Here is a 26,180-nt window from a genome sequence, read left to right as displayed (position 1 = left end):
AATTTATAGACCACTATGAATTTAAATTAGTTGTAGTTAACAATTAAAAGATGAATTATCCACATAATATATGAATATAAATTGAATGAGTTAGAAGAGTAGAAATGGGGTACAAAAACCTGATTCATGGAAGTTATTGTTGGGGTAAATTATCTCTGATTTTTTTTATTCAGATTTGAAAATTTGTACTGTCTCTATTTCGATTTTCTATATGTAAATTGTCCATGAATATTCAGACATGTCATTTATGGCCATGTGATTGTCATTTATGTAACTACCAGTAGGCAATTTTATTGAAAGCTAATGATTAGCAAGTTATTTTATTCATGTATGATGTATACTATCTCCATATATTATCAAAAAATTTAATATGAAATTAGTCAAACAAAAATACATTTGATGTTATTTTTAAGTACAAATTACACAGTTTACAACTTCACATCGACAGCTTAAAGTCACTCGAACTCGTAATTGATTTTTTGTAAAGGAACATTTTCCAGATGATATCACACATAGTTTAATTTCATCATTCCCCAAAATTAGAAACTTTAACTTTATTAAGTTTGAAAAAAGAAAAAGAAAAAGGCAATTCCACTCCACACTCCAATCCAAGCCGCCGCCTCTCCGCTCTCCACCACCACCGCTCAAAATGCGCCTCCTCCTTCTCCTCTCGTCGGCGCTCCTCGCCACCTCCCACTACTTCCCCTCCACCCCCTCCCACTCCGACTGGAACCCCGCCCGCGCCACCTACTACGCCGCCACGGACCCCATCGACGCCGTCGGCGGCGCCTGCGGCTACGGCGACCTCGTCAAAAACGGCTACGGAAAAGCCACCGCCGCCCTCAGCACCGTCCTCTTCGAGAAAGGCCAGATCTGCGGTGCCTGCTTCGAAATCCGCTGCGTGGAGGACCTCCGCTGGTGCATCCCGGGCACCTCCATCATCGTCACCGCCACCAACTTCTGCGCCCCCAATTTCGGCTTCGACGCAGACGCCGGCGGCAAGTGCAACCCGCCGAACTCGCACTTCGTCCTCCCGATCGAGGCGTTCGAGAAGATCGCCATCTGGAAGGCCTCCAACATGCCGGTGCAGTACCGGCGGATACGCTGCCGGAAGGAGGGCGGCGTGAGGTTCACTATCGGCGGCGGCGGAGTGTTTATATCGGTGATGATTAGCAACGTCGCGGGCGCGGGGGACCTCTCGGCTGTTAAAATCAAGGGGTCGAGGACGGGATGGCTGCCGATGGGGAGGAATTGGGGGCAGAATTGGCATATAAATGCGGATTTGAAGAACCAACCGCTGTCGTTTGAGATTACGAGCAGCGATGGAGTGACGCTGCCTTCGTACAGTGTTGCCCCCAAGAATTGGGAATTTGGGCAATCCTTTGAAGGCAAGCAGTTCAATTCTTAGATTTTAGGGTTTCGGAGAAGATGCAATGGCGGAATTGAGTCGATTATTTGATATTTGGATTACCAGATTATGATTGTGATGCGAATTGAATTGTTCTATTATACTCCTAGTGTTATGTTTCTCCTATTTTTCCGTAGCTATTATCAGAAAGGGGAAAGAATTCATCAACAAAGAGCCAAATTCAGTGTTGTCGGCAAGTTTTTATCTTATTCATTCAGATGTATAAATACTCGTATGATATTTTTATCTTGCGGCAGTGCTGCAAGGGAAACAAATTTTTGTATACTTCATGGCCATTCATAGCATTGTCATTAAACCGTCCCTTAAATTACTATTCACGGACCCTATTATATTTTTTTACTCCATCCCTTAACTAAGAGACCTAATTTGTAACCCCTCGTCCCTTAAATTACTATTCATTCAATTTCATTTTTTATTTTTATTTCCAACCAAATTCAAATAAAAAAAACACACTTCATTAAAAATAAAATAAAACTATAACATAAAATAAAAATACAACTTAAAATTCAAAAAAATAAAAAAAGACATAATTAAAATCCTAAAAAAAATGACATAATTTAAAATACAATTTTATAGAAAATAAAAAAACTACTCCGCCGGCGAATCATCCCCCGAAGGCGGTGGAGGTGCACTGAAGTCGTGAGGAGGCGGAATGCCAAGTTGTGCTGCCATAAACGTAATTCCGTTAAGCCAGGCTTGGTATTGGGCGAGCGTCATGCTGTAAGTGTCTGCCATTAAGGCGGTCATGTACATGGCCATAAGGGAGTTGGGGGTCCCCCCGAGCCCGAGCCCGCCTGGCTTGATTCGGCTCGGCCCCTCCTCCCTCTAGCTGCCTTCGCCGCATTTCTCCCTTGCGGCCCGACGGCGCCCACGGGAGGACCTCCGGCATCGTCTGCCGGGGTCTCAACCTCCTGCGAGGCGAACTGTTGTGGCCAGCTGCCCGAACCTCCCTCACCAGACGAGTATTGGCCACTCGCCGTGTGCTTCGTGCGCTTCGAGGTCGAGCCCGTGCTGGACCGCACACCGCCGACCCACCTTTCCTCGTCGTTGACGACCTCCCAAACATCGATATATTTGAATTGTTTGCCGGTGTCGTCGAAGTAGACCCGCAAAGCCGACCTCAGAATTTCGGCTACCGTGGCTCTGCTTTGGTAATGAGTCGTTTCATTCTTGTGGATGATGCAGAATCGTTTGACCTCTATGTCGACTCGGTCAAAGTGAGCGCGAAGCATCTTATATGTGCGGCGGCGGGACCCTTTCGGCTTAATCTGGTGGTAGGCCTCAGTGATCTTTTCCCATAAACACTTCTGGGGTTGTTGATTCCCGATGATGGGATAGTACGAGACGTTGATTCAGGCGTTGTGTACCGCCAGCGTTTCTTTGGGGTCTTACGGATGCCGACCTAAATCCTCCTCCTCCTCGTCCACCTCCACCCTGGAGCTTCCACCGCCTCGGCCTCCTCCCCCTGTGAATACCGCGTGGCAGAGGGACGGGCGTATGCATCCACGTCAAAATTGGGTGGTTGGTACCCCCAGGCGTCGGCGAACCCTGTGTGCCCGACGTCGACGAACCGGAACCACCCAATGTGTTGTACATGCTCTCCCAGTCGCCGAACGCGTTGAGATCCCACCCGCCGGAGCCGCCACCACCGGAGTTTCCGTCGCCGGACATTTTGTGATGAGATGTTAGATGGAAATTGGAGATGATTTGGGAATAATATATGTGTAGTTGTGTGTGAAATGAGGATGAATTGGGAGTATGTATAGAGTAAAAAAATTTAAAAAAATGGAAAACGGCTATAAACGGTAATATTACCGTTTTCCACTTTTTTAATTTTTTTTAATTCGATTTTTTTTAAAAATGATTTATTGCGTCATCGTGACGATGCCCACTCACGGGTAGGCGAGTGGGCGTCACTAGGCTTGCACAAGGGTCGGAACCCGCCGGTTCCGGGCCCGAACCGGCGGGTCAAGGGTCGGAAAATCCGCGAACCTGAACCGGCCCGCCTAGCTCCCGGCGGTTCCGGTTCAGGTTCAAAAAACCGGCGGGTTACGCGCCGGTTCAAAACCGCCGGTTTTCGGCTCGAACCGCCGGTTCCGGGCCCGAACCGGCGGGTTGACGATTTTTTTTTTTTTTTTGCATTTTTCAACTTTTCAATTTTAATCAAATTACATTACACTTTTCAAGTTTGCTTTTGTATGCAATGTGAGTAAATAAAATTGAAAAAAATACGTCTAAAGTTGCAATTTTATTGAAATTGCATGTTTACAAATTACACGTTACAAGTTACAACAATTACAAATTGAAAACATATGGCGGTCTTGAATTCTTAAACAAAATTTAAATACAAATGAGACTACTAGTGAAGAACTAATTACAAATGACAAGAAACGACGTTGAAGTTCTTAAACGTATAAGTGTATTATATATATACTCTTAACCGGCGAAGAAGATCTTTCTACATAACTAAATTAAGGACACCTTTAGCAATTCAACTTTAAATGTTGAGTTTCGTCTAACAATCAACAATTATAGTAGAATTGTCAAAAGTTTCTCTCATTTAGCCGTATAGAGAAATATACTTCATCGACTAGAGTATATACAAATACAATTATGTAATTGTATTTGCATATTTTTAAAGTAGGAATTAATGGGAAAAAAAAAGAAATAAAAGAAAAAGGACTTGAGCTCAACTTAAATTAAAAATTTAAGTTGAGGTGCCTACGTATCCCAATTGCTCATTTGCATTAGGGAATCAAAGTCCACGTAGTTCTCTTACCTTACTTACCTATTTGGTTTGGCCGGCGGCGGTTGACGGTTGGCCTAATCTTCATCCCCGGTGAATTCATCTTGTGATCCCTCTTGACGATCATTCCAATCATTTTCTTGTTCTCGGACGTCAGCTTTGGCCCAATCATCAAGTAACATCACGGCTTCCATATTTTTCGCCGAGAGCTTACTTCTTGATTCATCCAAAACGCGCGAGCCAACACTAAAAGCGGACTCGACGGCGACGGTGGAAGCCGGAACAGAAAAAATCTCCTTGGCCATTGAAGCAAGGATGGGAAAATCTTTCTCGTGGGTTCCCCACCAATCGAGGACGTCGATTTGGGCGGGAGGAGTAGGACCTTCATCACCAAAGGAAAAGAGTGATTCAAAATATAAATCTAATTCACTGACCATACCTGAGGACCTTCCGCCGGTGCTGTAGTTGTATAGGTCGGCTAGTTGGGATTGCGCGTCGGGGTCATCATAATCGGCTTGAAATGCAAAGCCATAGTTATGTTGTGGAGGAGGGGGTCTTCTGACTTGGTGAGTGGTGTTATACTTGGTTTCATATTCGGTGTAGAGAGAGCGCAAGTTATACTCGAGGTTTTGTTGCACAACTGACCGGTCCGGGAGGTTTATTTGAAAGGTTTCTGAGAGGTCGACTCCAAATTCGTCACTGGTATCGGATTGGATTGCTTGAAGGGGACCAAGATCAATTGAACTCAAATTGTTATAATAAAAATCTAAAATTCTAGAGGTACCTGCTAATTTCCATTTTGGATCCAATACCTTTGCAATCAAAAACACGTTAGGAATCTCACTGAAATACTTGAGCCATTTTTCAATCATATAATACAAAACGCACATTAACTCGGGAGAAGAGGAAGCATTTTTCATTGAAGTTTTAAAACCAAGGGATATGTACATGCAATGCTCCAAAACACGAACAGCAGTGCAATAATAAACACCCGACAATTCAACAGTAGCATTTTTGAAATATTTGAACAATTTAAATAAAGCCAAACTGTTATCCCAACAACTATGCGAAAGATATAAATCACGGTAGGGGTTAGTTCTATAAAAATCACATAAAGCATCTTTATGTGTCAAGGTAGAATTCAGACAATCATATGTCGAATTCCATCTATGAGACACATCCATAGTAAAATTCGTGTACCTGACATTCTTTTGATGGCAATATTTCTTCCATGCTTTGCCAATAGCTGGCTTTTGATGGATTAATCTAACTGCATTTCTAATAGGAGAGACATGCTTTTGCCATAATTCAAGGGCATCCTGTACACATAAATTTAAAATATGGCAAATGCATCTTTGATGAAAATACTTACCTCCAATTACCGGTGTACAAGCCGCAATCAAATCGGCAATACTTGCGGTGTTGGCAGTTGCATTATCAAAACCAATAGAAAATATCTTGTTGCATAGCTGAAACTCATTCAACACTTGTATAATCAAAGAAGCAATTTCTGGTGCAGTGTGTGGACTTTCAAATTCTCTAAAACCAATTAAACGCTTGTTCAAAGTCCAACTGTTGTCCACAAAGTGAACCGTAATACCCATGTATGAATGACGGTTAAAACAATCCGTCCAAACATCTGAGCAAATGTTCACCCTGTGGCCCATGTTAACTAAATAACGTGATAATTCTACCTTTTTCTCCAAGCACTGCCGAACGGTAGATCGTTGCACGGTCATTCGACCTATTCTTTTGATTGCTACATTCAACCCACTTTGCATAGTAACCTCAAAACTTTTGTCATCAAAAACATTAAAGGGCATATGCTTCATAGCCGCCCATCTAGTCATTGTATCATCAAAATTCTTTTTATCATATTTAAATAGAGGCGCACCTGACGAACCCGAGCCGGCGCCGGCGGGTTGGAAGTTTAGTTGGCTTTGGGTAGAGGCAGTGCCGCATTCTACCGGATGCTTTGCCACTAAATGGCGACGGAGGGTGCCATATCCACCACCGGCGGACCATTTGTACACTTTATCGCAATAGTTGCAATAAACATGAAAGTCCGAAGTCTCTTCTTGAGAGTTCGGATCGTGAGGACTTGGAATCACCACCGCCACCTTCTTGTAGTGTTTGATAAAAATGTCCGATTTCAAAGGTTTTGCCGTGTTAGTGGGTGCAGGGGGAGGCATCTCCTTATTTCCGCCGGTGCTAGAAGGAATACGAGAATGCGATCTATCCTCGTTGTTGTCCGAGTCCGACGATATAGTAACGTCGAACTCCTCATCTCCCCTACCCCCGCCTTGTTGCATTTCAGCAAGTAGCATGGCGGTCCTATGATCTTCTTCCATCTACAAATATTATGTACGTAGAAGTTAAAAGTATGAACGCAAAAAAAAATTAATGAAATTTTGTGCATGTGAATTGGAAAACAAATTTTTCATTACTTACTTGCATGCGTTCGGCTGCCAATCGGGAAACCTCGTCCATAACATCTCGACGACTAGGTCGTCGAGATTTTGAGGGACGCGTAGTGCTTTGATCTTGGGCTATTCCCTTGCCCCGATCACCACGTCCCGATCCACCACGAGAAGAAGACATATTGAATATATTGATAAATGAAAAGTAATATGGACTTGGAATAAAATATGTATGAAGTATAAAAGAAGTGGTAAATTATGAGCACAACAAATATAGTAGTGAGTAGAAAGTGTAGAATTAAACTTGCGCAATTAGAGAGAATGATGAGAGAATAGAGAAATGGAGATTGAGAATGAAATCCTTGTTAACACAAGAATGGGGTAAGGAAATATGAAGGAGAAGTGAGGTATTTATAGGAGTAAAATTGGAAGAAATAAAAAAAAAATTCAAATTTCAAACTTTCAAATTTTCGGCCGAACCGCCGGTTTACCGCCTGAACCGGCGGTTCAACCTCAAAACCGGCGGTTTTTCCACGAAACCGACGGGTTGGTCCACGGTTTTCCGACACAAACCGCCGGTTTCTGACCTCACCTAGCCCCCTACGCCTGAAAAGCTTCCGGAACCGGCGGAAACCGGTCGGAACCGCCGGTTCAAACCGGCGGTTTTCCTCCAAAACCGGCGGTTTTTCGCCCAAAACCGGCGAACCGCCGGTTCATACCTATCCCTACTTTGAACCCCTACGAACCCCTACGAACCCTAGCCGTTCGACCCTTTGAACCGGCGGTTCGAACCGCCGAACCGCCGGTTTTGAACCGCCGGTTCACGGTTCAAGTTATGCCCGAACCTGAACCGGCCCTTATGACCCTCCGACCCTTCAGCCGGTTCAACCCGCCGGTTCCGGGCCCGGTTCCGGTTCATGAACCGGCGGGCCCGAACCGGCGGTTAACCGGCGGGCCGGGCCGGATTGTGCATGCCTAGGCGTCACGCATGGCGTCGGGGCGTGCCACGTCGCCTCGGCGCGTGGCGAGACATCTCGCCATTCGTCACGCCGTGACGGAACACGGAACGGGCTGGGGACGAGACGAGGCGCTGTAACGCGTCACGCCGCCGTCTCTTTCCTTCGTGACGGAATACGTGCCACCCGCGTGATGCGTTGCGGGTGGCCTTAGACTATGCTCGTCTTTCTACAAATATACGTTATGTAACTCATGCATATATTGATTAACATATGGCCCTAAACCGTTATTGTAGGTATACGTATGAACTCATACATACATTTCATATTTTGCTTTTATATATATCCAACATTAAAAACAAGCATGTGTGATTGTTGTAGGTATACTTGTAAATATGATTCTCGTACTAGTTAAAAATGTAACAATTCTTTTAATTAATAATAAAGAGAAAAAGGATTTCTTTTGTTTCAATATGATTTTCTGATTTTTTATAATTGACCATTTTCTTAATGACAAGAGTTCTATGATGGAGTTGTTTTAATGGATTTAAATAAAAAAAATGTATTTAAATATTTTTATGAGGATAGATAAGATATACTCACTCCGTTCCTTGTTAATAGAGACATTTCTTTTCGGCACGAAGTTTAAGAATAGTGTGGAAAAAGTAAGAGAGATGAAGAGAGAATAAAGTAAAAGTGAGAATTACTTTTTGCTAAAATAGAAATGACTCAATTAACTTGGAACTTTCTAAAATAGAAAAATGACTCTATTAACATGGAACCAAATGAGTATTTTTTATTAAATAAGGAAAATGTATATTCATAATGATACAAACTAATGGAAAAGATGACTATTTTGAATGGCTAGAACACGCTAGAATTTTTTTATATGGCTATTAGTCATTTAAATCACGGAGTTTGATCAAATTCTAGTCATTTGAAATTGGAATATTAAATCTCAAAATTTCAATTTTTCTCAATTGTCTCATCCATGAACAAAATTTCATCTTTTAACGGTATTCAAAATGACGTGTTTCATTAAAATAAGTACTTCATTTTTTTCTTTATATTCCTTTATTTTCTCATTCCTCTTCCCATCATTCTGAAACACTAGGTTTTGAAAATCGCTAAAAGATAAATTTTGTGCTTGGATAAGACAATTGAAAAAAAAAGTAAAACTTCATGATTTAATATTTCAATTTCAGAGTTCATGAAAAAGACCCAAATTTGTGATATCCCCTTTTCAAATAGAGTAAAAACATGTTCAGTTGCACATGGTCAAAGGTTGGTAGACGAGTAGAAGCACTTCACAAAGCGTTAGTGTTGCACATTGTGTAGCTATTCAGAGTCTAAGTTGTACGAGACAAATAACTTCTGCAATTAGATGATTAACCTATTTAATTGCCTCAAAGCTACAAGCTTTGCTGGTAGACACGGCTCAAAGGCATACCAATTTGTACTTTTAAGCAACCTTCTCCTAAAAAGATGAAGTTTTTTGTTGGTTGGATATGATGTGATCTTCACTAACATAGGCATATACTTAGAAGATTTTCATAGTTTATTCTTCGGTGTACGGGACGTCCGTAGACACAAGTAGGAATATGTGCTTCATAATTGTATGAAGTCCAAACAAGGGGAGACGACGAGCATATGCAAGAGATGAGAAATATTAATTGAAACCCAACTTTAAAACATGATACGTTGTAAAGATCGGACATGTAGGTAGTGTTTGGACCCATTCCTTGTATCATACTTACTAATATTGATTTATTTTTGAGAAAGATATTGTCCATCGAAGGAGTAGGGTTTGATACGTAGGAATTTTAATTTTTTAAAGTCACATAATCGTTTCTAAATAGATAAGAAAAAAATATAAAAAAATAATTTTACTTTGTTTGAGTAAAAATCTAGAAATAATTAAAAATTAACTCTAGTTAAAAAAGCCAAAACGCTCGTGAAAAGCGCGTGACAAGAAATTTACCCGCACAGTAGCAGTCCCACCCTTTCACCCGCCGCCGCCGCTCCTTCCTTGTATATAGAGGAAAGGGAAAATAAAGCAAACGAAGTTAGGGAACCCTAGCCTCCTTCCTTCCTTCCCCCTCTCTCTCGCACGCACGCTATCCACCAATGGCGCAGTCTCTCGAGCTTCTGCTCATCCAGTTCCTCATGCCGGACAACGACGCCCGCCGCCAGGCCGAGGATCAGATTAAGCGGCTGGCCAAAGACCCGCAGGTGGTGCCGGCGCTCGTCCACCACCTCCGCACCGCCAAAACCCCCAACGTCCGTCAGCTCGCCGCCGTTCTCCTCCGCAAGAAGATCACCGGCCACTGGGCCAAGCTGTCGCCGGAGCTCCGCCAGCTTGTCAAACAATCTCTCATCGAGAGCATCACCGTGGAGCATAGGTTTGGCCTATTTTGTTGATTCAAACGTCGGAACATATTTTTGCATTTTTAATTTTTCAATTATGTAACTCCTGATTGAAATCGCTTTAACTTTCAATGCTGTGTTCTGTATACTTCAATTGGACAACGGGTAATCAGAATCTCATATAGTTATCTCTCCTATTTGGCAGTCCACCAGTGAGGCGAGCTAGTGCAAATGTGGTTAGCATAGTTGCAAAGTATGCCGTCCCAGCTGGAGAGTGGTCGGATTTGTTGCCTTTTCTATTTCAATGCAGTCAAAGTGCACAAGAAGAACACAGAGAGGTGTGTTGCTAGATTTGCAGATCACTGAAGTCCTTTTTAATTACTTCACAGGATTGTTGTTCCATTTATGAGGGTCATGTATAAAGAGATATTCAAGCCACAATTTAAAATTGGATTACAATAGTCAACCAATATTTAATAACCATAGAAGTGAAACTAAAGCATTTCTTTGTCCATCTCTAACTGTCATGGTTAACTGATTTCAACTTCTCAGATCGCCATATTCCTGCATTTTGTTTTCCTTGCCTTTTTCTAACTAGTCCTAACAGATTTAGATGAGACTTTGACCTTCTTCCATGGGAGCTGTTGTAAGCTTATTAAACAATTCTCCAGTTTAGATTGAACCTCTATAGTCCAGCTTGCACTTAGTAGGGAAATATTTCACATGTGCTGATGTGGATGCTTTCCTTTTTTTTTTTGTTTTTTCAATGGACTATATGAATTTGAACATTCATTTCAGACTGACTAGCTAACTAAATAATGGCTTCTTTTTCCCTTTGATCCTTTTTTGGTTGTTCTTTTTTAATGTACTTGCATAAATAATCTTTGTTTTTCTCCTAGGTGGCATTGATACTTTTCAGCTCCTTGACAGAGACTATTGGAAATTCGTTTCGACCATATTTTGCAGATTTGCAGGCTCTGCTACTTAAGTGCCTTCAGGATGAAACCAGTAACTGTGTTAGAGTTGCTGCTCTCAAGTAAGATATTGCTTGAGGATTTGTGGGGAATGATAATATTTTATGATCGATGATATATCTGCGGAAGGGGCTTACATATGTGTTTTGCTATGTCAGGGCGGTTGGCTCTTTTCTGGAGTTCACTCATGATGAGGTTGAAGTGGTGAGTTTTGATTTCTTTGCTTCAGTGGCTATCTCTGGATCAAGCTGCTCAGCTAAATATTTTTTATTACAAACATTTGACGTATAAATACTCAAACTCATGACTAGACAGAAGTAGTGAGTTCAAATTTGAAATTTCCGCCTTTTATTGGCTCTCTGGATCCAGCTGCTCAGAGTGAAATGCTTTTTATTTTTGCTTCAAAAGTTCTATGTAGATACTTATATAATGTCTTGTTGAATACTTGAATAGTGGTAAACTCATATTATTGTGTGATTCAGACACTTCTCCTTTGATAATTAATTGACCATTCTCGATTTCATGAAATCAATTTTCTGTTTCGAATGTCGGACAATGCTATTTCACAACAGATATTTTAGTACTGCAAATTGATGATTGACCTTGTTCTTTTAATATCCTATTTCTGTTTGAAATTATGTTACCTTCTGGATGCATTCCTAAGGTCAATGCTTGCATCTTGTAGATCAAGTTCAGAGAGTTTATTCCGAGCATTTTGAATGTATCGAGACAATGCCTTGATTCTGGCGAGGAGGATGTTGCTATGATTGCTTTTGAGATCTTTGATGAGTTAATCGAGTCTCCTGCTCCTCTCCTTGGTGATTCTGTGAGAGCTATTGTTCAGTTTTCTCTTGAAGTTTGTTCAAGGTCTAATTTTGAACCTAATACGCGTCATCAGGTTAACATCACCAAACATGATATTTCCTTCCAGTTTTAGCATTCTATACTTGAGAAGATGGCCTGACTTCTCATTGCTTCATTTTTGGTAGGCTATTCAAATAATTTCATGGCTTGCAAGATATAAGTCAAGTTCCTTGAAAAAGTACAGGTTGGTTGTACCAATCCTGCAAATCATGTGCCCTTTACTTGCAGAGTCTACCGACAGGGATGATGATGATGATCTATCACCTGATCGAGATGCTGCAGAGGTTATTGATACTATGGCCATAAATCTGTCAAAGCAAGTATTTCCTCCCGTTCTTGAATTTTCTTCTTTGAGTAGTCAGAATGCAAATCCAAAGTTCAGGGAGGCTTCAGTTACAGCTCTAGGTGTTATATCTGAGGGCTGTTTGGAGTTGATGAAGGGCAAACTGGAACCTGTTCTTCATATTGTCTTGGGAGCTCTTCGAGATCCTGAGCAAATGGTGCGCGGGGCTGCATCTTTTGCACTCACACAATTTGCTGAGCATCTGCAGCCTGATATAGTATCTCACCATGAAATTGTTCTTCCTTGTATTTTGAATGCTCTAGAAGATGCATCTGATGATGTCAAGGTTGATGCATACGTAGTATTAAATAGGCTTTTATTGTATCATTTCTTTGCTTTATCTCATAGTAATATTTAACTTGTCACATAACAGGAGAAATCTTATTACGCACTAGCAGCATTTTGTGAGAACATGGATGAAGCAATTCTTCCTTTTTTGGATCCTTTAATGGGAAAATTGCTTGCCGCTCTCCAAAATAGTCCCCGTAATTTGCAGGAGACATGCATGGTACCGTAGTTCTGCATTGGCAGTCTAATGTTCCAAATTCCTAATATTTTAACATTCTGAGCATTCTGTTTGCTGGTATTGTAGTCAGCAATAGGCTCAGTTGCATCTGCTGCAGAACAAGCTTTCCTTCCATATGCAGAAAGGGTTCTTGAGTTGATGAAAATATTTATGGTACTTACAAATGACGAGGACCTCCGCTCAAGAGCAAGGGCTACCGAGTTGGCTGGTATAGTTGCAATGTCTGTTGGCAGGGCTAGGATGGAGCCAATTTTGCCCCCCTTCATTGAAGCTGCAATATCTGTATGAAGCTTTTCATCTGTTGTCCTGCAGTTATCACTTAGAATTTTTGATTGAGGGATATGATATTTTAGGGTTTCAGCCTGGACTTCAGTGAACTCCGGGAGTACACTCATGGATTCTTCAGTAATGTTGCTGAACTTTTAGAAGATGGGTTTTCTCAGGTAGGTTATCTTCAATAATGCTTTAACACAGAGACAAAGAGATCTTACATCTAAACCATCCATTTTATGTTGGAACAGTACCTTCCACATGTTGTTCCTTTGGCCTTTTCCTCTTGCAACCTTGATGATGGTTCTGCCGTGGATGTTGAGGAATCTGATGAGGATGACAATGTCAACGGATTTGGTGGTGTCTCTTCTGATGATGAAGCACACGATGAACCTAGAGTTCGTAATATTAGTGTAAGAACAGGTGTTTTGGATGAAAAAGCAGCTGCTACCCAAGCTCTTGGCTTATTTGCTCTGCATGCAAAGAGTTCCTATTCACCGTATCCTTTTTTTCTTCCTATGCATATATGTGTTTATGTGTATGTAGTTATCCTTGTATGGCTGCATTAAAGGGACAATTTACGATAATTTGCTACCTTAATTACAATTAAAGATACATAGAGGAGACCTTGAAGATTTTAGTCAGACATTCTACTTACTTTCACGAGGATGTTCGCCTTCAGGCAATAACTTCACTGAAATGTGAGTAATAATGGTCATTGTGTACTTGAGTTGCTATACCGACAGTGATCTTCATAGGTCGTTCTTTATAATGATATATTTGTGCTTGTTATCTGTATCGGCAGATTTGTTTTTCTTTATAACAGGTTTGTTTTCACTGTGTCTGTGTTGTATTTTGTTTGTACTTATTATGTAAAAACATCATATAGAATTGCATTTCTTTGGAACTCAAATCTGGACTTGGCAAAATGCTACCCCGTGCAATTCTCCTTGAAGATTATTGCAGTGCTTTCTGATATTTACTGATTGGTTTTGTAATGTCCAAATGTTACATGGATATTTGTAAAGATGCTAAACCATCAGTTCCATTGGAAATGTACTCATTGAATGCTTCATTGTGATGACAATCTGCTTTCAGTTTCCATAGCATCCTAGTAGTCCTTGTTTCATTGTCCAGTCCTGTTTTGTCAAGTATGAGACAGTAATCTATCTGAAATTCTTAATTCAAGCCAAAAGTGGAAAAAAGTACTATTAGTTTTTCTAACTTGTATTTTGGACTAGAAACTTGCCTTTTGCTCTCACTTTGTTCCTGGTATGATACTCATCCGATTGTACTTAGGTGTCACACAGTATATTCTGCTACGTTATATACTCTTACCTTCCGAATTTGTTTGTCACTGCCAGATATATTGGAAGCAGTACAAGCAGTTTTCCAGAGTCACAATGTGAGTGCAGAGTAATCATTCTGATTTACCATTTGATTATGAGTTCCGCATCTTTTTAGTTAGAAATGAAAATCTGTATCATGGGTATGTATTTCCATTTGCACTGAGTATTTAGTTGAGTGGCAACATTTTGGTTCAATCATTACTTCGAGTTGTTTATTTAGCTTCAACTTTAAGAGGTTCAGTGATGTCGTTCTAGTGAATATCGATTGCCTACTTCTGGATTTTTCTGACACAATCTTAAATTTATTATTTGCAGGAGGGAATTATTAAGATAAAAGAGGTTTTTGGTGAGAATTTGTTGTGTTCCGGATTTTCTTTATAAGATAATCTCTTTTAGGAAAAACAATAATTAACTATTTGTCAATAGATACTGTGCTGAATATATATATCAAGACAATGACTGAAGATGATGATAAAGAAGTCGTAGCTCAGGCTTGCATGAGTGTTGCTGACATCATGAAAGATTTTGGATTCATGGCTGTTGAGCCTTGTAAGTTGTGAAATTTGACCATCTTTTTTATTAATTCCTGTGGACATGTACTCTGGTCTATAGAAACTTATAACCTGTTTTCCCTCTTCTCTGCAAAACCAAATTTAGATATACCTCGCCTTGTTGAGGCAACTTTGGCACTACTCCGGGAGGAGTCTACTTGTCAGCAGATAGAGTCAGACAGTGAGGCTGATGAGGATGATGCTGACCACGACGATGTACTCATGGATGCAGTTTCTGACCTCCTTCCAGCTTTTGCCAAGGCATTGGGTGCTCAATTTGCACCAATCTTTTCACAGCTGTTTGAGCCTCTAATGAAATTTTCGGTGAGTGGGTAGCTATCAAGTATTGCGTTAGATTAAGGACTTTTTTGTTTAATCCTAATACAAGAAATCTTCTAATGCAGAAACAATCACGCCCACCACAGGACAGGACAATGGTTGTTGCAACCCTTGCTGAAGTTGCTCAGCATATGGGTGCTCCAATTGCTGGCTATGTTGATGTAACTTTCTAATAAATGTCAATACTTATCTTTGTTTTACTTCAAAATAATTGATTCACTAAAAATAAAATGTGTTTTAGGCTGTAATGCATCTTGTGCTCAAAGAATTGGGATCACCAGATGCAACAAATAGGAGAAATGCGGCATTTTGTGTGGGTGAACTGTGCAAAAATGGTGGCAGCTCAGTCGTAAAGTAATCTTCTACTCAACCAAAGACTTTTTTGCTCTGTTATTTTGAGATATTTCGAAATACTAATAGCACTAGTATCTTACTTTAAAAGAAAATTTGTACAGTATTAGATTTCAGCCTAAATGGGAATAAACCTTCAATTGCAATTTTGTGACTCCAAAACTGGATCATCATCTTCTTTCCAATCATAAGAGATGCATGCAGTCTTCAGTGTGTTAATTCCGTACTCCCTTCGTCCCATAAAAGATGCGCCGAATCTTTTGGGCATGGTTTTTAAGAAGTGTAGTTTGTATTGTGAGTGGAGAAAGACCCCACTTTATTTTTTTTATGGTGAGTGGAGAAATGTCCCACTCTAGAGTATTGTTATGCAAAGTGATTGTTACTGTAACAATTGTAGTCGGGTATTGTGCAAAAAAAGAAACGTGCATGTTTTTATAGGATGGAGGGAGCATTAAACTCTGTTCTGCTTATCTATATGGTCTTAAGGGTGTCTCTGCATTTCTTGCTAGGTTTCCTTTGAGTGCCCTGAAACTACTTCTGCTCTAGACCTGATACCATTTTGCTTTTTTTTTGTTTCCTGTCTTATTCTCTTTCAAAACCTTGCACACTATATTTGGCCTTGGCTGATCTGTATATTTTCTCTAATTGTCATCTGTTGCTATTGCTTGTTATTTGAAATAGATACAATGCTGACATTTTGAGTCGCCTTCATCCATTATTTGGGGAATCTGAGCCAGACAATGCAGTGAAGGACAATGCTGCTGGGGCAGTGGCAAGGATGATAATGTCTCACCCAGAGAATATCCCACTGCACCAGGTTGATCTCTTCTTCTTCCCTTCAGATTATTTTCTGTTTTTCTGTGAATATATGTCCTCTTATTTTATCAGTTTCTACCATTATCTTCTATTTATCCATGATGATATTTTCCCTCCTTTTATCAGGTTATACCCATTTTACTGCAAGTGCTTCCTTTGAAAGAGGACCATGAAGAATCTACAGCTGTTTATGGATGCATCTGCAATCTAGTTTTATCATCTAATTCTCATGTGAACTTTCTTCAGTTTTGGGCTACAGATCCTTTTAACTTGATTGTGGTTTTTTGTTTTGTTTTTTCTCAGCAATTCTCCCTTTTCACTTTCCAGTGATTTTGTTTCTACCTTTATTTGTAGATACTTTCTTTTGCCCCTCAGCTGGTTAGCATATTTGCTCAAGTTGCTGTATCACCCGTTGAATCTGATGAAGTTAAGGTGCATATAGGACGGGCATTCTCCCATCTGATATCAGTTTATGGCCATCAAATACAACCTGTCTTGGGCAATCTATCACCTGCCCAGGCTAATGCTCTAGCAGCAATTGCACCTAAGAGCTGAGATATGCTACCTGCCGGAGTTGTTTTTTATTCAGAGCTTCTTTCTACACCAGTGAGCTTCCATAGTTGATGCCATTATCACAATGGACGTATTATATTTGAAATCAAGGTACGTTATTATCCATTATTATTGGAAAAAAAGAATATAATGATTCACAGAGTAACTCTAATTTTATATAGTATAGTATGCTTTATGAGTTTTATATTCTTTGAGTAAACACTACATATTGTCAAATTTATTAAAACTTTACTGTGCCAGAAACTTAGACTGACTTGACATGGTTAACTCCTTTGTTCTATGTTATAATGTTTTCTGAAATACTCCGTACTTTTGCCATATCCCGTCTCATAACTTGGTATGGTTCTGATTCAAACTTGATCGAATTTTCATTGTGTGATGCCACTGCAACCTTAAACGTGAATTCTTCCTATCTAAGGAACCCTTTCAATGACCTAAACCCATGGCACTGGTAACTAAATTGTTGACATATAGCTTCATTAACCTTTTTGTTGCGTCGCAGGTAAATCCAAACTATTTTTTTGATCTGTTGCTGCTGCTACTCTATTTGGTATTCCAGTTTCAGGATTGTATCATTTCCTCAATTTTTTGGTTTGTCAAGGCGAGGCGTTTTCTACAATTTTCTAGTTCGGGGATTCTTTCATCCCCCAATTTTGGTGTGTATTCGGATGTCTTTTTTTTCTTAGTCTCCTTATTCTTCAATTGTTTGCAATGGCTGGTTGCTGTTTATTATTTCAAAAGTTAGCACAAATAACTGGAAATTGTTACATATTTAAGTGCTTGAGATACATTTCGTCTTTTTAATGATTGCCAAAAATTACAAACGTAAATGAACTAACATGCATGGTGACATCTGAAAATGAATTGCATGCACTGTTTTGTGGGATGTTAGTCTTTATACCTTCCATCATTCATGGTTTTTTTCACAATTTGGTCTTTCTATAGTACAAATTTGGGTATTTATATTTTGTTACACATTCACTTACACATCTTATTCACCAAAAATGCAACATTTAGTTATCCAATGTAAGTACACGTCTCTCAACCATTATTTATGTAGTGTGATACAATTAGAAATAGTTATTTCATGGTAATCACAGATCATAGAATGATCAATGTAACAAATTCCAAACGTGCAAATTATTTAGTGATTCCATCGATAATGCTGTCATGTGCAAATATACTATTCTATATCAATACATTTTAGATTTGAAACCAATAATTACACGATAAAAATGTTGCATTTTTAGGGTTTTGACGTGTTCACAGTTGAAAATATTTTAATGTTATAGGCAATAAAAGAAAACAAAAGAGCAGAAAGTAACTATACCATAAATATTATATGCATGTGATAACGATGTCTAATTAGGGTAAACTAAAGAAAAGATTTTGCAAGACAATTTTCAAACGACCAATCACATTAGGTGGATTATGACTTTTAACATAAATGTGCAATAGGGTAAGATCCGTTTATTTCCATCGACACAAACCGGTTATATTTTATCTCACATTTGGAGGAACCAATTAAAGGTTATTTCACCATTTTCAAAACTAAACTTGCCACCCTATTCCACAACCCTACTTAAATAATATGCATCCAAATCAAAATACATCACACATAATTAAAATAGCATGAAAACCTAACCTTAAGTGCGGACAGTCTCGAGTTATAAAAGTGGAGTATAACTTTGTGGATATGGAATACTGGATATTTTAATGTGTCAATCAATTTTGAATGTCTACTGTATTCTTTTCTAGGCTTCGTCCGTTGTCACTCATCACATAGCATTTTCAATTGATTATCCGTATATACTTAATAATTTCCTTTTTGTGACAAAAAAATGTGTGTGAATAGTTTGTAATAAAAAGTATAAGCATGCAGACAGTATGTATAATTACGGAGCTGCTAGCTCTAATTTGACAGCCAAAAAAATCACCTCAACCAAGAAATAAGCTTGTCCTGTAGTTCTTCAAAGTAATTGGCCGCTTCTGAAGCAGTATCGTTTGTCTGCGGAAAAATCATGTACATATATGAAGTATCGCAACCAATTATTTAGATTAGTGCCATGCATAATTTATCACTTTTCGTGAGTTTTAACTCCCGACTGTAAGTACGAAATTCATAAAAAACCTACGAAAATAAAATTGAAGAGAAAACTTTAAAAGAATATGTGAAACATTTACCAACTCTCGCCCCAAATCGCAAACTTTGGAATTGCGAACTAACTGATGATGGGGTCAATCGAGCTACAAGTTTACGATCGATAAACTAACCTTTATTGTATGATCCAAGTTTTTTCTTTAATAGTAGTAACTTATGCTCCATCTGTCCACGATTTAAAGGTCCATGTCGCTATTAAATTAGGACGTGCACAATTTAAAGATTCATTTACTTTTTTCTATTTTTTTGTGCGTGGACTCCATATTCCACTAACTTTTTTCACTCGCATTTCATTATAAAATTAAGACTAAAAATGAGACTCGCATTTCACTAACTTAATTATTCTATTCACTTTTCTTCCCAAAGTCAAACAATTTATTTAAACCCATAGAGGCAAAATAACTCTTTAAATGGTGAATGTAGGGAGTATATCATGATCCCTCTCTCCGTCCATCATCATCGAGGCAAAAGTTTGAGTGATATGTACCTTATATTAGTGAAATAGAGCCCTAAATTTTCATTTTTTCTTGGTCCTCACACACGTATAACACACACATGTTAAACCCACAACCTCATAGTTGAAGATGGATCATTCTATATGCTGTGATTAGTTGTCATACATTAATGCATGATTTTAGAATGCAAGTTATACAATCAACTTCATTACCCTATTTTGGAAGATAAATACAGAATAAACCTAAAGTTGAACTTTTGGAAGATAAATTACAAAACAATTAAACCTAAAGTTCCTTTTACCATTAAAACTTGCATTTATAGTAATAATCATATACTAGTACATAAATTTAATTATCAAACAATTCATTCAAATACATAAGAAACATTAATATACATAAGCACATAAAATAAATAAAAATATATGAAATGTTATTGTATTAGCATTCATTATTATTATGTGTATTCTCACGTATATACTTCCTTCTAGTTAATTATAGTTACTCTTAAATGTTTCTTATCCTAAAATTTAGTGAATGCATAAAACAAAAGTACCAATTAATCAGACCAAGAAACGTGAATATGATTATGGCATGCTACATAACATTCAAAGCCAATTCATTCACACAATCGAATAGATAGTTTTCAAGCTTCTTTAATTAAAGTATGCATGTTAAACATATTCTAATAAGTATATAAAGTGTTATATGAAGAGAGTAATAGATAAAATTAAGATGTGTAAGTTACCTGGATGTGTAAATGGAAGCAAATTCTGGTGTCAGAAACGTCGAGAGCCGAAGTGCTCTTGATGCTCACACCCTCACTTTCAAGACCTTCCAGCAAATGGGTAAGTTGTGATTCTTCTTGTTCTTGTCTCTCCAAACAAAACTGAAAAACTGCCTCTTGTTGATCAACTTGGTTCAACGAAATAGTGGGGTTAGTACTCGGATGATTCTCCTTGGCTCGTTGTAACTGCACGTTTTCCTTTTTGCCTCTCAATGATTCTATCTCATTTTCCAGCTCAGGAATGTATGCCACCACTCTATCTACTATTGCTGGTGCACTCCACTTCTTCTGCAAGATTTTATGTTTTCTTCATCATCGATGCACTATCTCTATGAAATAATCAAACTATACATATATAGATAGATCAAATTCTCTCTTTGATAAACTAATTCTAATGATTTTCATAAAAGAATTACGTACTATTGTAGTGAATAACAAGCATTAATTAACAAAAAAAGAAGCATCAATATTGTATGTATAAAAATTTAAGTATGTTTAGTGAACCAAATCCTATATATAGGAATTGGTTCAAATGAGAGGTTTATTTCATAGAGGTGTAATAACACTGCACTAATTAATCATCACATATATATGTAGTAATTGTAATAGATTGATTGTGACCTTTGATCTTCTGGAATCAGGAAGCAGTGCTTGAAGAGCAAGGTAGGATGCATTAAGCTTCATTCTTCGAATCCTCTCCTTTGCATTGTGGTCCAGCTTCTTCACACCTTCTTCTTCTGCAATTTCTATTACATTACTACTATTCTTTCTTGCAGATCTTGTCTTGAATTTGTTCCTGGCTACTGCTTCTTGTTGTGTTGCTGAGGCTGAGGCTGAGGCTGAGGCCTCACCAGCTCTACTATCTATCTGAGCTGGGCCCACCTCAGATTCTGGTATCACTTCATCAACTGACCATAAGGAATCCAGATGGCTCCACTCCTCCATTATTGCCCCAAAAATAGTCTAGGGTTTGTGACATAATATGAATCAGATATAAATTAAAAATGAACAAAATTTGTATATTGTCTTTAAATATTTCCACTTCATACAATGTACTAGTACTGCTTGATCTATATATATAGTACTTGTACTACCCTTCAGCATGTGTTAGATCTGGACATATCGAATATCATCGGACATCGGTTTCGTGGCAGTTTCGTCAAAATAAAATTAAAAAGCCCTAATTGAACCCTAGATTTTGTAGTACAACTTCAACTGTGTTGAGGAATTTTCATGGAGTGGGAGATTTTCAATTTTCCTTTTATTATGATGACATCCAAGAAATTAAAACAAGCTTAAAAAAAGGTTTAATGAGGGAAAACCGGATATGTAAATAATCAACCTCCAAAAAATTAATGTGGAGTAGTGATGATAATGAAACCAACACAATAAAAGCTTACAGGAAATTAATGCTGAAAGGAGCTGTAAATGGATCGCAATGTAGAGAAGCTGAGAGAGGTGAATAGATGTTGAATCAAAGAAATTACAAATCGCTTTCATCACCACTCTTTTGTCTATGTCTTTCCTAAATTATGAAATTAAATACAGAAGTCAATTGGAAAGAGGATAACAAGCCGATTTAGAAGTATAATTATGATGTAGACAAGTTGCGTTTTAACACATGAATTAAGAATGTATATCGAGTCATTTCTAGGTTCGTGTTTTAAATTTGTTTATGTATATAGGTTAGTACAACACATAGTAAAGCTAGTACAATACCCTATATGTTGCAGTACAACTATTGGTCTATGTACTAAGAATACCCTATTACTATTAGGCGCCCTATACCGCTACATCATCATTTTATCCTCCTACCCTTCTACCTGCAGTGGGGCGCCCTATAAGCCACCATATAGGTTTCACTATTATTTTATTAATTAATTTAAATGTTTTCAAATATGTCAATGCAAATTATTAAAAAACACCACGATTAATTAAAAACGTCAAATCCTACATTGATTAAAAAAAATTACACGAGTTAGAAATGAAAAAAAGTTGACTACTCTACAAAAGTCCCAACTTGCGGCGCATCTCATCGATCATCCCCTAGATGTATTCGGCTTTGGCCGGGTCCTGACACTGCATGAGGGCGTTGTGCGTGTCCAACAACGTCCTCTGAATGGCGGCCGCTGCCAACTCCGCGTAGGCAAGTGACGTCGGGGTCGGGGTCGGGATCGGCGATGGGGGAGCGGCCGCGGCTTGTGAGGAGGATGTCGCCTTCGCATTCCCCTTGTTCTTCGCAGCCTTGACGCCAACGGGACGCCAGGAGGACACCGGTGTGCCGGAACTCTCTTCCTCCTCATACATCGTCCGGTTGAGGTCCACCGGATATGCGACGCTTTCGCTGCTCGTGTAAGCACCGGCTTCGGTGGTCCTCGTCCTCTTTGGCTCAGCCGATGGCAGAATCTCGCCTTGGAACTTCTGCTTGTCCTTCAAGAGCACCTAGATGTTGAAATGCTTGAAGTCGCCGTACAATTACTGGTACGACAACAGCGCTCTATCGCGCACATCGCTCAAACTCTCGCCACTTCCCTGCTCCCTCAAGCACTTCTCGTACTCCGCCGAGAACATGTTGACTTGATTCTTCACCTGATCTCAGTGCTTGGGGAGCTGCTCCCTATGGTGCTTGTACGCGCTCGGCGGCTTCGCCTCATTGTAGCGCTCGGCGATGCGCTCCCAGTACGCAACCTGCTTTTGGTTGTTCGCAAATACTGGGTCCTCCGAAATATCCACCCAACACCTCGCCAAGACAAGAGTTTCATCCGGTTGGTAGTTCGTCCTCCTGGGGGCGTACTCTTTATTCATTTCCGGAGGTGGCAACTTGTACGCCCGGTTCCGGTTCTGCTTCTTTCTGGCGGCGGCGGCGGAGGGGGCAGCGGGAAGGGTTGGAGACGGCTCCATGTCGGTCAGACCGTACGAATCCGTACTGAATTCGGGATCATACTGCGCGTTGGAGTCGAAGGGCCGATATTCGTCAGGGTCTGTACCAGGCCAACGTGCACCACCCCCAAACATCGGACTATTCGAACTTGGGTATTCACCGGTTTCCATTTTATAGTGTAATTTAAGAGTGGAAATGTTAAAAATGTGAATGTGGGGTAGGGGCGGACGATCTATAGGGAGCGGACGATGCATCAGGCATTGTCCGCACACCCATAGTGGCGGACGATGGCGCGCCCGAGGCATCGGGCGGCCTATCATCCGCCCCATTGTGGATGCCCTTATTACTATTAAATGGAGCATCAATATTTATTAGTCTATCCCACTACAAGTGAGACGTTTCTTTCTGGCCGTTGTTTTACGAAGATATTAACAAATAGTTAAAGTAGAGAGAGAGTAAAGTAAGAGACAGAATAGTATAGAAGATAGTCATATATACATTATTATCTTACTTACTTTACTTTATCTTTAGTCTAACTATTTATCATTATCTTTACAAAATAACGTCCGATTTGAAGCGCCTTACTTATAGTGGGACAGAGAGTATAACTATAAAATATTATCAATTATCAGGCCCGTCCCTTGGCCCGTGCGGCCTGTGCGACCGCACAGGGCCCCCAATTTTCAGGGGCCTCTGAAATATTTCAGCCCATATACATGTATTCCTATTTTTTCAGCCCAACAAAGCTATTTCTCTTGTATAGCAACGCCCAGGCCTTTTTCTAGCACCGTGACTCCAATTCTGATCGGTTTCTTTTCCCGATCGTAGACCTGGGAGCCGCCTGTTCGTGTTCGGTGTTCCTCATCGACAAACGCCGCAACAGGGACCAGCTCACCAGAGCCATCGTTGATCGCTTCTGCAGCGCCTGCCATCGTCGGCCATTGCGATTGGGAGCAGCGCAAACGCATCAATTTGTCTTTTTTTCTATAGTATATTTATTTAAAATGCATTGTCTTTTTTTCTTTAATTATCATATAGCTTTAAAATGCATTGTCTTTTTTTCTATAGTGGTAGGCCTCATTTTAGATTTTTGCACAGGGCCTCTGATTTTATCGGGACGGCCCTGTCAATTATCATTATGTAAAGGATTACTCGGTTCCTTGTTAACTAACTCATTTCTTTTCATTATATATGGAAATTAAAAAAATGAATGTTTGAAGCTAAGTGGAGAAAGGATAAAATAGGAAAGATCATAAAGTATAAATTATACTATTAATTATTATCTTTTATTAAAAATAGAAATGACTCAATTATCTCGGAATGTCTCTAAATGGAAAAGTAATACTCTCCTGTCCCGTTAAAAATGAAATATTTTCCCTTTTGATTTATCCCATTAAAAATGAAACGTTTCCTAAATTAGAAACAACATCAATATTTCTACTTTTTCATCTCTTTTCATTAACTCATAAAATAAAGCTACATAAAATCTGATGATGAAAAATAAATATTTCATTTTAATAAGGCGGAGGGAGTATTAATCAGGGAGCGAAAGGAGTACCGAGTACCATTTTTGCTATACAGGGCAGCCACTATTATCCGGAACCTAGTTACACAATGAGTCTCCAGATTTACATCTTACAATATAAGTACGCAATTTCGTGGTTTATGCTTTTTGGAATATATTGGTCTATATATATTCAATTTCAGCATAATCAAATTTTAGGAGAGTAAAGTATAGAGATACCCTATTACTACTATTTTGAGATAACATATACATATAATATTCGACTATCTATTAACAAAATAAAACTAAAATATTTAATTCAGATTTTCCCTTTACCAATCATTTAGAATCATCATTTCTCTCTATGCAAACAGTCATTTCTCATAATATTAATTATTAACCATTTCATTTCATTTCATTCATAATTCACTGTAAATGTTATGTTTTGACTAAATTACAAATGCATATTTTATAGTTTCTCTATTTGGAATTTAAAATTAATTTTTGAATGACCATGCATGAATGATGATGGTGAAGAATTACTGAGATTCCAGGCGTAGAAATGGTCGGAAAAGAGGAATTGAGAGAACAGGGAAAGAGGGTGGACTAGTGGAGGAGATTAAAGGAGATGTGGACATGTGGTGCTGCTATTGGGCTTTGGTCATTAGAGCATCCACAATAGGGGCGGCGCGCCAGCCGCCCTGGCTGTCTATTGTAGGAAAAGCGTTCGCCCCGACGCGGTCGATTGGGAGGGGGCGGAAGCTCCATCGGCGAGCAGGCGGCTAGGACCTGCCGGTGCGCGAACGGTCCGCCCCGGCGCGGTGGTCGCCGGATTTCCTTTTTTTTTTTTCGTTTTCTTTTGATTTTTTGAGAGAATTTGAGAGAATGCAGCAAATTGCAGTGAAGAAAAAGATGGGTTGACGAAGGAGACGAAGGAGATGGATTTTTTGATTTTTTATTTTATTTTTTGATTTCCTTTTTTTGTTTTCTGTTTTTTTTTGGGTTTGACTTAAAAAGAAGCTGAGTTAATTCAATTAAAATTTTTATTCTAACTGAATTAAAATATATAAAAATAAAATAAAGTGAAATGTGGCGGGGCTATTGAAAGTGTCCACTATTGTTGTGACACTTTTTTTTGTGAGCGCGGACAAATAAACTGGGGCTGTGGACTGTAGGTGTTGTGATGAATTAGCTGCGTTGAAGCTAGAGTGAGAGCTTCTAATATGATATGCGTTAATCGGGAATCGATGGCTGGCTGAAGGAGTGAGACGCTCAGCAGTTGTTGGATCAAATAGTTAAAAATAGAGATTAAATCTGGACCGTCGATTAGACTCGACCATTAGTGTTGTTAGCTTTAAATAGTTTGTTAGAGTTAGTTGTGTAGTTCTGTAATTCACATTCTTGAGAGCTCGAATAAAATTCCCAATAAAATTTCTCAACTCGTCTTCTCAAATCAAACACTCAAACAAGTTTACACGAAGCCCATCCTTCGATTAATCCTAACATGGACAAAAAAAGTGA

The 26,180-nt window shown here is 39.2% G+C and overlaps 3 protein-coding genes across 3 annotated transcripts; 2 read left to right on the top strand and 1 right to left on the bottom strand.

Moving 5' to 3' along the window:
• The first annotated feature begins 412 nt into the window (after window positions 1–412).
• Window positions 413–1,588, top strand: LOC121772710 (expansin-A13-like). Its single transcript, XM_042169906.1, has one exon. It carries the CDS (start codon window positions 650–652, stop codon window positions 1,406–1,408), a length of 759 nt encoding a protein of 252 aa, XP_042025840.1. The 5' UTR covers window positions 413–649; the 3' UTR covers window positions 1,409–1,588.
• Window positions 1,589–9,542: 7,954 nt separating this feature from the next.
• On the top strand, window positions 9,543–17,678 carry LOC121771663 (importin-4-like). The gene is made up of 21 exons (XM_042168498.1): window positions 9,543–9,953; window positions 10,124–10,256; window positions 10,818–10,954; window positions 11,051–11,096; window positions 11,578–11,790; window positions 11,882–12,385; window positions 12,473–12,607; window positions 12,692–12,907; window positions 12,979–13,068; window positions 13,147–13,394; window positions 13,508–13,596; window positions 14,260–14,300; window positions 14,560–14,590; window positions 14,671–14,793; window positions 14,902–15,119; window positions 15,200–15,295; window positions 15,376–15,488; window positions 16,167–16,302; window positions 16,428–16,532; window positions 16,656–16,964; window positions 17,377–17,678. Exons 1-20 carry the CDS (start codon window positions 9,679–9,681, stop codon window positions 16,854–16,856), a joined length of 3,150 nt encoding a protein of 1,049 aa, XP_042024432.1. The 5' UTR covers window positions 9,543–9,678; the 3' UTR covers window positions 16,857–16,964; window positions 17,377–17,678.
• A 979-nt stretch (window positions 17,679–18,657) lies between these two features.
• On the bottom strand, window positions 18,658–21,887 carry LOC121770867 (transcription factor bHLH160-like). Its single transcript, XM_042167651.1, has 4 exons — window positions 21,675–21,887; window positions 20,896–21,237; window positions 20,236–20,562; window positions 18,658–18,882 (listed from the first exon to the last, which is right to left on the bottom strand). The coding sequence occupies exons 2-4, from the start codon at window positions 21,217–21,219 to the stop codon at window positions 18,808–18,810; spliced, it is 726 nt and encodes a 241-aa protein (XP_042023585.1). The 5' UTR covers window positions 21,220–21,237; window positions 21,675–21,887; the 3' UTR covers window positions 18,658–18,807.
• Window positions 21,888–26,180: the final 4,293 nt, after the last annotated feature.

The sequence above is a fragment of the Salvia splendens genome, chromosome 16 (assembly GCF_004379255.2).
Source record: "Salvia splendens isolate huo1 chromosome 16, SspV2, whole genome shotgun sequence".
Lineage (NCBI taxonomy): Eukaryota > Viridiplantae > Streptophyta > Magnoliopsida > Lamiales > Lamiaceae > Salvia > Salvia splendens.
The sequence above is the reverse complement of the archived record's forward strand: the minus strand, read 5'-3'. Positions and strand labels throughout refer to the sequence as shown.

Excerpts from the sequence above, each read along its gene's own strand:
- LOC121772710 (XM_042169906.1), top strand. The coding sequence starts at position 650 with ATGCGCCTCCTCCTTCTCCTCTCGTCGGCGCTCCTCGCCACCTCCCAC.
- LOC121771663 (XM_042168498.1), top strand. The coding sequence starts at position 9,679 with ATGGCGCAGTCTCTCGAGCTTCTGCTCATCCAGTTCCTCATGCCGGAC. Across the intron at positions 10,257-10,817 it reads CACAAGAAGAACACAGAGAG|GTGGCATTGATACTTTTCAG; the intron begins GTGTGTTGCTAG and ends TTTTTCTCCTAG. Across the intron at positions 14,301-14,559 it reads CAGTTTTCCAGAGTCACAAT|GAGGGAATTATTAAGATAAA; the intron begins GTGAGTGCAGAG and ends TATTATTTGCAG.
- LOC121770867 (XM_042167651.1), bottom strand. The coding sequence starts at position 21,219 with ATGGAGGAGTGGAGCCATCTGGATTCCTTATGGTCAGTTGATGAAGTG. Across the intron at positions 20,563-20,895 it reads CTGATTCCAGAAGATCAAAG|AAGAAGTGGAGTGCACCAGC; the intron begins GTCACAATCAAT and ends AAAATCTTGCAG. Across the intron at positions 18,883-20,235 it reads GCTTCCATTTACACATCCAG|ACAAACGATACTGCTTCAGA; the intron begins GTAACTTACACA and ends ATTTTTCCGCAG.